Raw genomic sequence first — 14711 nt, forward strand, 5'->3', positions numbered from 1 at the left:
TCCACATTGATGTCATCGGCCCTCCAGTTTTTTTATAGCCTCAGGCATATCGAAACACGTGTTTGGCCATTTTAAGACATTTTCGACTGTTTTGTGTCCTCCGTCAAGTTTAAGCCCAAGTGACCCCACTTGTTCGGAAGGAGCTCAACCGCCTTCGAGATGTCACGAAAAGAGAAAGAGAGCGGCCAGAAAATAGAGGTAAAAACGTGCGTTTCGACGGAAAAGAAAGGAAGGTTTTTGTAGACGATATTGTAGTGGACAGCTTCCAAAGCGTACCTATATGAAAGGAGGTGGATAAAACTCAGTCATTAACGTTGATGTCCATTAACATCAACGGCAATGTTACAGGCCTCGAAAAAGCGTCGTGTCTAACGTACATGAACAGATTCGACGTTGTAGTGTTGATCGAACTTAAATGTAGCTATGTCTTTTCAGTCCCAGGCTTCACCCTATTGAGAAGTAGCGATCGTGATCAGAGAGGAGGTGTTGGCGTTTTGGTGAAGCATAAATTGATGTCAAAAATGTGTGATGTGCAACTGCTCAACGATCAGGTCTGGTTCAGCTTGTCTTCCATGCCGAACGTCAAGTTCTGCGCGTGTTATATCCCGCCCGCCGATTCTTTGTATTTTAACCCTGAGTCCTTCAGTGATATTCAGAGTCAAGTGTTAGACAGTGGAAAACATGTTCTCCTTATAGGTGACCTAAACAGTAGAATAGGGAATCTACAGCGCTTAGAAAACACCGAGCGTGCTATTGTGTATGACAGCAACGCAGACACAGGTGAAAACGCACACGGTCGTAACATGGTTAATATGTGTAAAACGTTAGATCTGTATCCTGTTAACCATTTGAATTTTAAAGGTAGGCGTTTTAAGGGCGCGAAAACGTACCGCAAAGGAGAAACTTGGATTTCTCAACTGGATTGGTTATTTTGTTCGTCACAGCTTTTGCAGCTGATGCAGCACTTTGATATAGCACAAAATGCGCCGTTTATGAGTGACCACGCTGCTTTGATCGCCACGCTCGAGTGTCCAGCACTGCCCGTAGACTATATTTCAGAAAGAGCTAAGCTACTGGGAAGGTACCAGAGCAGTACGGATTACGGAACAAAGTATCGCAAATAGGCCCATGCATGTTTATTCCTTAAGTTCAGAGGATGTAAAAGCAGCCCTACCGGACCCGGTTTCCTGGTGGAACCAGAACGGAGCGGGGCTGGCTGGCGGGGACAACCCAGCTAGCGAACTGAGTAATAGACTCAGCGAGGTACTGTACAACGCTTGTAAACGTGCGGGGCAGACTAATCATGTGGACGATCGTGCTCCAGCAACAGCCATTAGCAATGCACATGCGCGGTGGCAGGTATTAGTCGCTAAGAATGATCCAAAGTTAATTTGGTCCTCAATTAACTGGAAAGGAGATTTCGAGTATAAAGGAGACCAAAGGAACAAACCAAGCGATGAAGATTTTCGGCAACATTTCGAGAAGCTACTGAACCCACCTATCGGGTATACTGACATGGAAATTCCAAATTCAGATATGTACGTGCCCGTTCTGGACGACCCAATCACACCGGCCGAGGTCAATGCAGCGATTAGAAAATTGCATAGAAATAAAGCTGCAGGAATCGATGGTGTACCTCCGGGGATTTTCAAACTCCTATCAAGCGAATGGTTGGATATTTTAACGGTTTTGTTCAATTTAGTTTTCTCAGGTGAATACCCCGATCAATGGTCATATGCAAAGATTTTTACGATTTTTAAAAAAGGCAGCCCAAGTGATACAAATAATTACCGTGGTATTAGCATACAAGGGGCTCTAGTAAAAATCTATGAAAGTGTACTTAACAGCCGATTCAATAGCTGGTTCAGACCTGATGATGAACAAGCGGGAGGCTGTGTAGGCAAGGGCTGTGCTGAACAGTTGTTTACACTACGGCTACTTATTGAATATGCAAGAAAAACAAAGCAAGTGCTGTATATAGCCTACATAGACTATGTAAAAGCCTACGACAAGGTAAATCGAAAGACCCTTCTTCAGAAACTAGTAGATCACGGCTGTGGCAAAAGGTATCTCCGAGCTATTGCGAGTAGTTTAACAGACACCAAGAACGTGTTAGGAAACGTTTGCTTCAAATCAACTACGGGAGTAAAACAGGGAGCGGCAAACAGCTGCTCTATGTTTACTTTTTACATTAACAGCACCATCAGGGCTTTGAAAGAATTTGGTAACGACACGTATTTAAAAAACCTGCATTGTCTATTATTCATGGACGACACAGTCGTCCTAGCAACGTCCAGAAAAGCTTTAGACAAAAAACTATCGCTTTTGATTCGGGCAGCGAAGGATATCGATATGGAGATTCATCCCGAAAAATCAAAGTTTATGACAGTAAATAGCAACGATGATGTTCCGTTTTATTACGATCACATTGTTATAGGACATGTGGAAAAGTACGTGTATTTAGGCTCTCAAATAATGAATGCCCGATTGTCTGATCAAGTGAAAACAAACATAGACATGAAACGGAGTCACTTGATCAAGTTCGGTTCCTTTTTAAAGAAAAACAGTGAGGCTCCGTTTTCAGTAAAAAAATTAGTTTTTGAGAGTGCTTTGAGCAGCACAGTTTTGTATGGCTGCGAGAGCTGGTTGTGCAACAACCTCCAAGCAGTGATCTCCCCAATATTAACGGCTCAAAAGCAATTATTATCTGTAAGAAGCCAAACCTGCAACGATTTAGTACATGCAGAGTTAGCTTCCCCAGACGGCAAAGCAGTGGTCCAAGAAATTCAAATTTCCTTTCTGAGGAAGCTCACAAGCCGATCTGATTTTGTAGGCAGCCCAGCTCACTTTGCCATGCAACTGAACAGGCAGGCAAACACAGCCGCGAGCTCATATATCGGTAATATTATGAAAGAAACACCAGGGTCCATTCGCGAGCGGAGCCTTCAAAACATACACATGAAAATAACAGGGTCTGAATCTTCCAGGAGAAAAACATACATCGATTTTAATGCTGATTTTACGGTTCACCCGATATATACTAACAATGTTTCAGAACGGGCTCGTACAGCACTTACACGACTAAGGCTATGCTCACACCGCCTTAGAATAGAGACAGGGAGGTGGGCTAGAATCCCAACAGAAGAGAGGCTATGCTCCTGTCGGCTCGGTGTGCAAACAGAGGCGCATGTACTTTTAAACTGCCCAATCACTGAGCCACTTAGGAGAAATTTTACAATGCTGAGCTTTGATAGTTTGGCAAGCTTGATGAAAAGTAGTCCAAAGGATTTGGCCATATACTCTCAGAGAGTTTTGCTGGCATGTGAGAACGTATGACGCGACGGATTTTAATGTGGTGTTTAGGTATAGTTTTAATGGACGCTGGTTCTCTGTATGAAATGTTTGACGGTTTTAATATGTTTTGTATATGATCTGTTTTAATGGACACTTGTCTTCTGGGTTTTATCCATCTAGTACCTAAGACTGTGTCAATAAACTACTACTACTACTACCCCAAAATGATACTCTTAGAACAGCTGGTAATCCATCCTGAAAATCCTCCTTGCCAACTTTCTAACGCTAAGATCTTTTTGACGGCCACTTTGGCGCCACACAGTTTTGGCCACATGGCTGACTCCTGAGAGCTGACAAATAAAGTAAAAACTTGCAGCGATTGACTCCCGACAAATCATCGGCGTCACTTGCTGTCTGTGCGTCCAGTTAGCGACATACATTGGCTACAGACTGGATGGCGTCAATCACCCTCAACCGTCGCGAATGGCCCACGTGCGGACTAAATACCGTAGGGGAGACCCGGAAGGTATGAGCCCCCTGGAGGTATGGGCCATCGCAGTTTTGAAGAAGTGTTGCGTATTTTTACAGATTTGACCGCGTAAACCTTTGGCAAAGAGCAGTGATAAAGCGTTTTTGCCCTCTTCGAGTAAAATACTGTACATACAGAAAATTCGTGATAAATTTTAACCAGAGTCGTTTTATGATGTGTAGTTTATAGTTATGTGTGGCTCTGTGTGACCGGCTGAGACGCCTCGTGGCCCAGACGCGCCTGGGGGACGCCGTCTAGCCGACACTGACAAATGTGTCTAGAGGGGGGTGTCCTGTTACATATGTGGCGACGGGGGCGCCGCCAGAGTCGCGGTGGCGGCGGCGCCGAGTCGTGCGAAAGGGTTGGCAGTGTGGTTGGAACGGTCGCAGGAGGAGCACCCAATAAACTCGACTACAAGCTATTTCGGCACCATGCCTAAAGTGAAGGCATCTGCGAGTGCTAGTGCTGGTGTGACGCCGACGGCAGCGGAGTCCGGCGGAAGGGCCACTTTCGACCCTCGGCTAATACCCGAGTTCAGTGGCGAAGGGACCGGTGCGGACATAGTGGAATGGTTCACCCGTGCCGAGGTGTTGAGCAAGCACCATGGGGTGAATCTGGCGCTCGTGCTGCCAGCACGACTGACTGGCGGTGCCTTCGCGGTCTGGCTGCAGATGTCAGAGGAGAGCCGCCGCTCCGTGGACAGCGTCAGGGACGCGCTGTACGACGCCTTCGCCATGGACCCGCTGGCGGCCTACGACGCGTATGCCAGCCGCCGTCTCCAGCCGGGCGAGTCGGCCGACGTTTATCTGGCGGACCTGCGCCGTTTGGCCACGCTGCACGGTGGAGTATCGGAAAAGGCCCTCGCTTGTGCCTTCATCGCTGGACTGCCGGACACCGTCCGCAGCGCGATTCGGGCCGGCACTCGAGCAGAGGCGCTGGACCTGGCCAGCATTCTGACGAGGGCGCGGGCGGTGCTCAGTGACGAGCGCACCTCCACGGTGGCGGCAGCGGCCCGTGAGCAGGCCGACGGAGCAAGCCGCCGTGAGCCGACGGAGCGCAGAGCCAGCCGCCCCCCGCCGCGCTGTTGGGTATGTGACCAGGTGGGTCACATCGCAAGAAGGTGCCCAAACGGTCGGGAGACCGCGTCAGCGCCAGCGCCGTCTCCCAATCAGTAGCGCGCACACTTCCGGTCGTGTGGATCAGTGTGAACGGGCGTAAGTGCCGTGCTCTAGTGGACACGGGCTGCACGGACACACTCGTTCATGCTGGAGCCTGCTCGGACTGGTCACCGCGCCCGGTCAACATGATGACCGTGAACGGCGGGACGCTGCGCTGTCTGGGCATCGCTGAGATCACCGTGCAGCACCGGGAGAACCGGGCGAGCCTGACGGTCCTGGTCGTACCCGATCGGCCGCTGGGCATGGACGTGGTGCTCGGTATGTCTGGTATTGTGGCACTGGGCGGAGTGTGTGTGAAGATGCCCAATGGCGTGGAATTTGGTGCGGCAGTGGTGCCGGCAGCGGCAGCGGCGGTGGCGCCGACAGTGGTGACGGGGGCGGTGCCGGCTGTGGAAGCAGCGGCACCGGCGGTGACGCCGGCGGTGCCGACGGTGGTGACAGGAGCGGCGCCAGCAGCGACGGCGGCGGTGGCGGTGCCGCCGCTGGTGACAGGGGCGAGGCCAGCTGCTGGGACAGCGGTGCCAACGGAGACGGCGCCGCCAGCAGCGACGGCGGCGGTGGCGGTGGCGACGCCAGCTGTGCGTACGGTGGCCCCTAAAGTCGTGGGAACGGCGGCCGCGGTGCAGGGCGAGACGGTGGCGGCAGGGCCGGTGACAAATGGGGCAGTGGTGGCGGCCAATGCCAAGGCCGCGGCAGGGACGGCGCCCGTGACGGGGGCGGGTCCGGTGAGAGGGGCGGCGCCGGCCGCCAGTGTGGACCGTGGGGACCTGTCAGTGGACGCCGTGGATTTTACGGCCCGGTTTTCGGCGGACAGTGGCGAGTGGACGGTGGCCTGGAAGTGGACAGACGGAGAGGGCCCGGACCGCCTCCACAATACTGTCGCCCAGTACAAAGTGCCGGACGCAGCACGGCCAGCCTATGACGAGGAGCTGGAACTGTGGGCTCGAGAGGGGTGGCTGCAGCCATATGACGAGCGAGTGGACGGCCCAGCGCGCGGTCTGATACCTCTGATGGCGGTTGAACAGCCCAACAAGGACAAGGTGCGGCCGGTATTGGATTATCGCGAACTCAACAGGCACGTCACCGCTCATACAGCAGACGCAGAGGTGTGCGCAGAGCAACTCCGTCGCTGGCGGCGGCACGGCTCACGATTGGCAGTGCTCGATCTGAGAAAGGCCTACATGCAGCTCCGGCTGGACAGACGGCTTTGGCCATACCACACCGTACGAGTGCGCGGTCAGCTTCACTGCCTGCAGCGCATGTCATATGGGCTGAATGTAGCTCCGAACATCATGAGATCTGTGGTGCGGACTATACTTGAGCAGAGCGATGCGGTCAGCCGGGGCGTTCTCCCGTACGTTGACGACCTTCTCGTGAATGAGGACGTCATCTCCGCGGAACAGGTTGCAGAGCACTTCTCCCGGTACGGCCTTGTCTGCAAGCCACCGCAGCGCCCGGCTGACGGCGCTCGAATGCTGGGGCTGCAGGTGAGTTGTTCGCGCTCGGGAGAGCTGCAGTGGCGCCGGGACAACCCCGTCGGCGCACCGCCAGAGGTGATGACGCGCAGGGCGCTGTTTGCATGGTGCGGCCAGCTGGTTTCCCACCTTCCAGTGGCCGGCTGGCTGCGTCCAGCTGCGGCCTGGCTAAAGAGACGGGCTAATGCTCTCAGTCAGGGCTGGGATGACCCCATCGATGACCCGGACCTGCGCGCTCAAGTCAGTCAAGTGGCTGAAAGGGTGACCTCCAATGACCCGGCCCGTGGACCCTGGAGGCTGACGGGTGAAAAGCTGACCGTATGGACAGACGCCAGCAGCCTCGCCTCGGGCGTCGTCCTGGAGGATCCGGAAGGCGGCGTAGTGGAGGACGGGAGCTGGCTGCGGCCGGAGACTAAGGCAGCCATGCATATAAATATGGCTGAGCTGGACGCGGCGCTCAGCGGCGTCAACATGGCGATCGCGTGGGGGATCAGAGTGATCGATCTCCGCACGGACTCGGCGACCGTTCATAAGTGGGTCGGTGACGCATTGAGCGGCCGGTCGCGTCTCCGGACAAAAGCTCATGCCGAGATGTTGATTCGCCGACGGGTGGACATCATCCGTGAGCTGGTGGCTGAGTTCCAGTTGACGATCACCATCAAGCTGGTCAAGTCAGATGAAAATCCGGCGGACGAAATGACACGCGTGCCCAAGGAATGGCTTCGAGCCTGCAGGGCAGAGGAGGAAACAGCAACGGCGACAGGCGCGGTGCCGGTGGCGGCTGCAGTGACGCCGGACGGAGAGTCCACACACCCCGACACGGCTGCAAAAATTCGAGCGGTGCACGAGAACATTGGACACCAGGGTGTCAGGCGCACGCTCTGGTATTTGCGGCGTGACGGAGAGCGGTGGGCCACTAAGCCAGCGGTGCGCGCAGTGATTCGGACGTGTGACGTGTGCCAGTCAATCGACCCGGCACCGACCCGCTGGCGACACGGGTCACTGGGCGTTCAACTGACCTGGGAGCGTCTCGCCATCGATGTCACACACTACCGTGGCGATCACTATCTGACCGTGGTTGACTGTGGTCCGTCCCGCTATGGAATATGGCGGCGATTGCGCTTGTCAGATGCGGCCGAGATCACTGCTCATCTCGAAACCGTCTTTCTGGAGCACGGGGCGCCAGCAGAACTGCTTCTGGATAACGCCACTGAGTTCCGTGGTCGCCGCATGGGAGCGTTCGCGGCGAGGTGGGGCGTGACCCTGCGGTTCAGGGCGGTGCACGAGGCAGGTGGGAACGGCATCGTGGAGCGTCATCACCGGACGATTAAAGTGATGTCAGCTCGGAAAGGTTGTGCCATAGCTGAATCGCTTCATCGCTACAATATGACGCCCCGAGATGGCTCGCAGCCTGAGAGCGCTCCCGCCGCCGGCGTGTTCCGTCGTGTCGGGCGTGACCTGCCGGTGACCGGCGCCGGCGGACAGGATGACCGGCCGCCGCCGGCTCTCCCTGCAGACTCTGAGCCGGGAGCCGGCTTTAGGGAGGGCGACCTGGTGTGGGTGCGGCGCCGCGGGCCCGCGACCCGCTGTACTGACGTTTCCCGGCCTGGCACCGTCACACGCATCGTGACCGACCAGCTTATCGAAGTTGACGGTGCTCCGTGGCACGTTAGGTGCGTGCGCCACCGGCACAGGGGACAGCCGACGGCGGCCGAACCCCCGATCGAGGACGACAGTGAGCCGGCTATGTCGCTCGGTGCGTCAGAGCATTCATCGGCGGTCGGTGAGATTGATCCCTCTGTAGAGGTGGAGCTGCCGCAGTCGACCTCTGAGGAGCCACCGGCTCAGAACAGTACTGAACCGCGACGTAGTGCAAGAGTGGGGGCTCCGCCAGAACGCTTCGGTGTACTAGTACCGAATAATATCGGCTGACTGCTGTAATGTATTTTGTCTTTCGTGTTGATTGTGTCGTATTTCGTGTCTTAAGTGTCTGATGTAGTGCATTGTGTCATATTGCGTGTGTACGTGGAGATGTGTGATCTTAAAGATCAGGGGGACGTGTAGTTTATAGTTATGTGTGGCTCTGTGTGACCGGCTGAGACGCCTCGTGGCCCAGACGCGCCTGGGGGACGCCGTCTAGCCGACACTGACAAATGTGTCTAGAGGGGGGTGTCCTGTTACATATGTGGCGACGGGGGCGCCGCCAGAGTCGCGGTGGCGGCGGCGCCGAGTCGTGCGAAAGGGTTGGCAGTGTGGTTGGAACGGTCGCGGGAGAAGCACCCAATACACTCGACTACATGATGTCAGACCAATGCTAACATAAAGGTTAAAGCATGCAAATTAAGACTGGATAGACAATTTGAAGCTGTCTTGCAAGATTATGAGCTGAGATGCTACGCAAATTCTGGCGTCCTAAGCGGGAGGCTTGGGCCACCCACCCCCGTTGATAAAAAGATGCTTTCATTGAGTGTCATCTTCAATAAGTTTTTTTTTTGTCGCGCAATGGTTGAAAATTTAACTTCAAATTTCATTCGAACAGAAAACTATTAAGACCGGATAGCGGCACTCTCATTCCCCTAATCGAAAAACACGTGCTGGCAGGAACGACCATTCATACAGACTGCTGGGCGGCGTATAACCGTCTCATTGAATCCGGCTTTCATCACTGCACTGTGAACCACAAGGAGAACTTTGTGAGCCCAACTGATAACCAGGTGCGCACGCAGAAAATCGAGCGCCTCTGGAGGAACACGAAAGAATGGCGTGCCCGACCCGGTAATTAGGTGAAATACGCTCAACAGTACCTGGCACGGTGTGTCTTCTTGAACTCTGTGCCGCTAGAAGAAAGGGTGCACCACTTTCCGGAGTCTGCGAGGAATACTTGTGCCTGAAACAGACTCTTCCCGCAGTCAGGAAATCGCACGCGAGAGCCTATTCAAAAACATGGAACCACGCTCGCATCAATCGCACGCACCTCCCGGATGCGATTGATGCGGGAAAATTAAAATGTATTTGAATAGGCTCTCGCATGCGATTTCCTGAACGCGGAAAGAGTCTGTTTCAGCGTTTACCCCCACCACAGTCAGCGGAACGACTAGACTTGAGGCATGGATGAAAGAACCTGGAAAGGAAACTCCTATTCCTTTAACCCTCGCCGGCCGGGGGGGGGGTGCCACCCCCTATAGTTTTTTTTTTCGCGATAGCTCCGAGCACGTTGGCAATGGAGAGCTGAAACTTGCTGCATACCTGACCTTTGAATCAAGCTGGATCAAAGGGCCATGGGCGGACCGTATTCTGAAATTCAAAGAAAGACGGATAATGGGCGGATCTGGATACGACTTACCGGATATGGGCCGGGCCAGATCCTGAAAAGCCTATCCGTGAAGTGCTGTACGGCGCTCGATACCGGGCGCCGGTGAGGGCCGGGTCGGGCCGGTACCGACGGCGCCGCACGCTCACCTGGCGTTCCCGTCGGGCTGGCCGCCGCCGTCACCGTGAAGAGGCCGCCGGCGGGCGCTGGGCGCGACTGGGCGGCGCCGGCCGACTCCGCCCTCATCTGCTGACGCGCCGCTGTGGGGGCACAGGGCCTCAGACACGCCATAGCAGGTCGACGACATGGACGCAGGGCACAGTACGGCGCTCATCGTTTCACTGCGCCGGCGGCTCGCCAACACTAGCTCAGACAAGTCGCCGGAGGCTCGCCAACACTGGCTCAGGCAATCAGCCGAGCTACAAGTTAGGGGCACATTCTGCCATTATTTGGCGCAATGTGGTTCTCCAATTACAGTATGACCATTGTTAAAAATTAAAATGCTGACGTGTTAAGTCATTATGCCTTCGTCTGGCCTCAAGTTTATGTAGCTTCGCTGGCCAGCCGAGCAACCTACCCAGCTAAAAGAGCGCCCAGACTGCGCCGCCGATACGACTACCGGACCAGTGCAGGTCCCACCGAACGTACCCAGCAGCGCGGCGCGCAGTCCGGCGCTCGGGCCGGCTCTCTTGCCGGCGGCGCGCCGGCCGGCCGCCGGCCTGCTGACGGGCCGGACCGGGGCGGCGGCGCCGGCTCCGGCGGCCGCCGAGGGCGAGTCCACGCCGCGCCAGCCGGCCGCCCGCAGACGCTCCAGCCGGCCGAACTTGCGGTCCACGTCCTCCACCTGAGGGGTACCGAGACGCCGCCTCCGACTCACAGACACATTCCAAGCCAACTTTGTCGCACTCGGTCGACTATGCGTGGCAGAGCGCCCGACACTTTTTCACAGTGCTTTTAACCCGGCAGTTGCTGGGGTATTTCACCACCCGCCGTTTGCTGGGGGGGGGGGGGGAAGGGGCGTTAAACGCCCCCAGCCGGTAACTCGAGAACCAATAGGCGCAGCGAAACGCACGAGGCGGCAAACGAAAGAACGCGACGAGACGCTTCAGATGAGTACTTTAAAGTTGAATTTTGAGGTCACAGGTCGGGTCAAGGTCAGGTCAAACACCTGAAATCGGGCTTTCAGTAGCATGGACTTCAGGACTTCGCAATGGGCGCCTCTCGTCATAAGCTCTGTCAAAACGGTGCACAACCCTTCATATAAGGCCTACAAGAGTGTCAGCTCCATGTAGGGGTCAGTCAAGCATAGGTCAGGGTCAAGGTCAGGTCAACCGGGTAGGCACATATCCCCGAAAATCAAAGCTTATATTCGCAGCCTGTGAAACATGTTTTATGGGTAATTTTGGGCGTAGAACACGATGGTGACATTTATTTCATTATATGTGTACGTGTTTGGTTCAAAAAGTTCAATTTAAGAAAAACATGTAGGGGAAGGTGGGGTAAGACGGACCAGCTAAGGTTTGAGGCCGCATATCTTGCTACACTGCTCTCGTAATTCATATTATTTATAGTCTTCGGAATGCTCAATTCTTCCTCTGTTGATATGTGTAATTGTGTATAGACTAAATTTCAAATTAAAGACATCTAGGTGGTGGATGCTCTTAAAGAGGGACATGTCAAAAACTCAGACAAGAAAAAACGTGGGGTAAGACGGACCACCCAGCAGTGCCTGTTATCCGTTCATGTGTGTTACACTTCTGCTCTGTACTCTTGTAAGAAAAAGTAGCCAGAATGGTAAAATAACAAAATGAGCCTTTATTCTTTACTCATGTGTGATGGAAATGCAGCTAAAAGCTGGGAACATGTGTGTTGATTGTCGTTTGGTATGAATGCATGCTAACTGAGCACTTGCATGCATGGCTCACATGCAACAAAAACTCCTTCCTGAAAAATTAGCTTACTTAAACTTGTGTCAATGTTTTGGGAAAAGAACTTCCATATGCAGGGTACAATGGACCACCACAGGGTAAGATGGACCACAGTGGTCCGTCTTGCCCCAAATCTAAATTCTGTCATTATCATGACGTATATGTCAAATAGCCCAACATTGCAAAACCTTGCCTTTCCTAAAGTGTGACTATAACTAAGTTTATAACTTTGTTCTTCACAGTAAAGTGCAAAATAGAAACTAATCATGCAAGAAAGGCGCCGTAATTGAATCACCCGTAGACCTCTTAGATTAGATCGGTTTGACGAAAAACAACATTTTTCTCAATAACTCAAAAGCTATGCATCCTAGCAGCATGAGCTCAAGGTGGCCATTGTTACGAAGGAAAACAAACATAGTGAGTGCATAAAGCAGTAGATACCAGCAGCGGTTCAGCCGGGAGGGCTGGTGGTCCGTCTTGCCCCGCTGGGCCGTCTTACCCCACCTTCCCCTATCATGGTCGTGAAGTAGTCACGAGAAATTGCCAAGATTCAGTTCAAGATTTTGGAAAATGCGGAGCGATAATCAATAATCAAAGATAGCCATTTGATTGTTCATGGCATTGGCAGTCTCATGGCGTTTACGGCATGTCTGTATGTTCGTTCTGTGATTTTATATGACTTTTTGAACATATGCCGTTTTTGGTCGAAAACTCAGAAATCATGACGTCAATAAAAACCTCAATATCTCAAAAATTTCCGACCGATTTTTTTTTTAAACTTTGTCACAATAAACTTCAATAAATTAACTACACGTACCCAAATTTTGGCGCGCCTAGGCGCGCCGTTTTTATGCTATGGCGCGGCAAAAAGTGGGGGCGTTTAACGCCCCCCAGCAACTCGCGGATTAAGCGTGTGTCGTTTGGGTCCTGCTAACGGCTATAGGTGGAAGATTCTCGGCCACACCGACACGCCGCGGGGCGCCGCAGCAGGGGCATCCCGGCGCGGACCACTCAGCCCCACCCGACACCATACATTCAAAGATAGCAAGTTATGCATTTTGCAATTTGCTTTTTACCAACAAAAAACTCGAATACATTTTTCAGTACCTTTTCGACATCGTACACCAAAATAAATAGCACCATCATGTTCCTGAGCTAAAACTGCATCTGAAATTCATTTTTTTGTTGAAAAATATCAACCTCAAAAGGTTGATATTTTTTACCTCAGTAACAGACCCGTGAACAGGGGGGGGGGAGGGGGCAGCGGGGGCGCTTGCCCCCAACCCTTCTTGTTTCCTTTCTGCATCTAAACATCAACACACGGCATTTTCCTTGCCATCTGAATGGTTTCTGCTGATACAGTATCGATCTGACAGCTTCTGCTATTGTCATTTCGCTTTGGTTTGGGCCTGACCTTGGCCATAAGTTTGGCAGGCCAGATTTTATACGGGAGGCCAGATTTTAAACGGGAGGGGGCTCTACAGAGCCCCCTCCCGTTTTTCAGCAATATCTTCTAAACCCTTTGACGGATCAACACGAAACTTGCGGTACCCTCAGCGACATCAATTTGACACCTTGTGTTAAAATTTCAACTTTCTAGCTATTATAGTTTAGCCGGACATGACGTCAGAGTGACGTCATGTCGGCCGATTTTGATGCAAAATATTGAGTTACGGCAAACGCTCTCAAGAGCTCAGTTTTAAAGCTAGATCCAATTTATTTGCATGAGTGGACTACAAATACACGTAGCTAGCAAACTGCTATCGCGAATTCGGAAATTTTTAAACATATGTATTTACAATTAAAAAAAATGATTTTTTTCAAAAAGTTTTTCATTTTTTCGCAAAAATCGGAATATATGTTATAGAACACACACTGATGAACTACACTAGCAAGTTTTAGCCCGATATCTTCAAAAATACCCAAGTTATTCGCATTATTGTCAAAAGTTTACAATAATATATTTTTCAAATCCATTTTTCAGTACGTTTTTGACGTCGTAGAGCAATATAAATGGCACCATCGTGTTCCTGCGCTCAAACTGCATCTGATAGGCACCTTTTTGGTTGAAAAATTTCATTTTCAAAATCTGACCTTTTCTGATCTGAAAGTGACCTGACCTTCGGTAAATGCAGCTGAAAATGACCTCAAATGACACAAACGACATTATTTTCGAAATCTACGAGTAAAATGGACCATAAAACATGCGTCACGTGACCGATACAGGACATACAATTTTCGTGACCTAGGATGACCTGGCCTTGACCTGAAAAATTCGAAGTAAAAGTTCAGTACCCTCAGGGTATCTAAGACATCTATCAGGGAGTGCGTAAACAAAAAATGAGCGTGATATCGGACTTGTCAGCCCGCGGTCAATAGGTTTCGCTCGACAGTTTTCCAGGGCTATCAGACGCCGTTTGAATTTTGACAATCGGCCCAGTAGTTTCGGAGATAGGGGGGGGGGGGTTCTGGAGAGCCCCCCCCCCAGTCACTCGCGTTATGGAAAATACCGCGCGCAGTCACAGTCATGCGCGGGTTAAGAGCTGCTGACGCGAACCCTCTACAGGCCGGCAGGGGGTTCTCAGTGACCGGCAAGGGGCCCTTAGGTCGGCAGAAGAAGTCCTGTGGCGTGGGGCGCCGGTGGGGACCTCAGAGTCACTGGTGTGAAGCCCTCAAAAGTCACCAGTGGGTGGCCTTTAGATGCGCAGGTGTTGACTGTTGGGTCCTCAAAGCCGCCGAAATAGGGCTTTAATAGGTACTGGTGTAGGCACTCAGAGTTGGGTGTGTGAAACCCTCAGAGACACCGATGTGGGCCCTCATAGGCGCCGATGAGGGCCCCAACAGTTGCTGTTATGGGGCCCTCAGAAAAATAAGTGTGGGACCCTCACAGGCGGGAAATGCCCCTAGAACTGGCCCCTCATAGGCCGGTAAGAACTCTCAGAGGCCAGTAACGGGCCTTTGGAGACCACCAAGGGGTCCCTAAAAGCCGCAAGAGGC

General features: G+C 52.6%; 1 protein-coding gene across 1 annotated transcript in view; it reads right to left on the bottom strand.

The window, feature by feature from the left end:
• Nucleotides 1-9744: 9744 nt before the first annotated feature.
• LOC122363598 (disks large-associated protein 5-like) overlaps nucleotides 9745-14711 on the bottom strand; it is a 152376-nt gene continuing 147409 nt past the window's right edge. The window contains exons 11-13 of the mRNA XM_043333067.1: nucleotides 10537-10630; nucleotides 9936-10046; nucleotides 9745-9770 (exon numbers count right to left, since the gene is read on the bottom strand). Of these exons, the coding sequence (XP_043189002.1) occupies nucleotides 9745-9770; nucleotides 9936-10046; nucleotides 10537-10630 (231 nt within the window). The remainder of the gene's footprint in view (nucleotides 9771-9935; nucleotides 10047-10536; nucleotides 10631-14711) is intronic.

This window comes from Amphibalanus amphitrite, unplaced genomic scaffold (assembly GCF_019059575.1).
Source record: "Amphibalanus amphitrite isolate SeventyFive unplaced genomic scaffold, NRLGWU_Aamphi_draft 000629F_arrow, whole genome shotgun sequence".
Classification (NCBI taxonomy): Eukaryota; Metazoa; Arthropoda; class Thecostraca; order Balanomorpha; family Balanidae; genus Amphibalanus; species Amphibalanus amphitrite.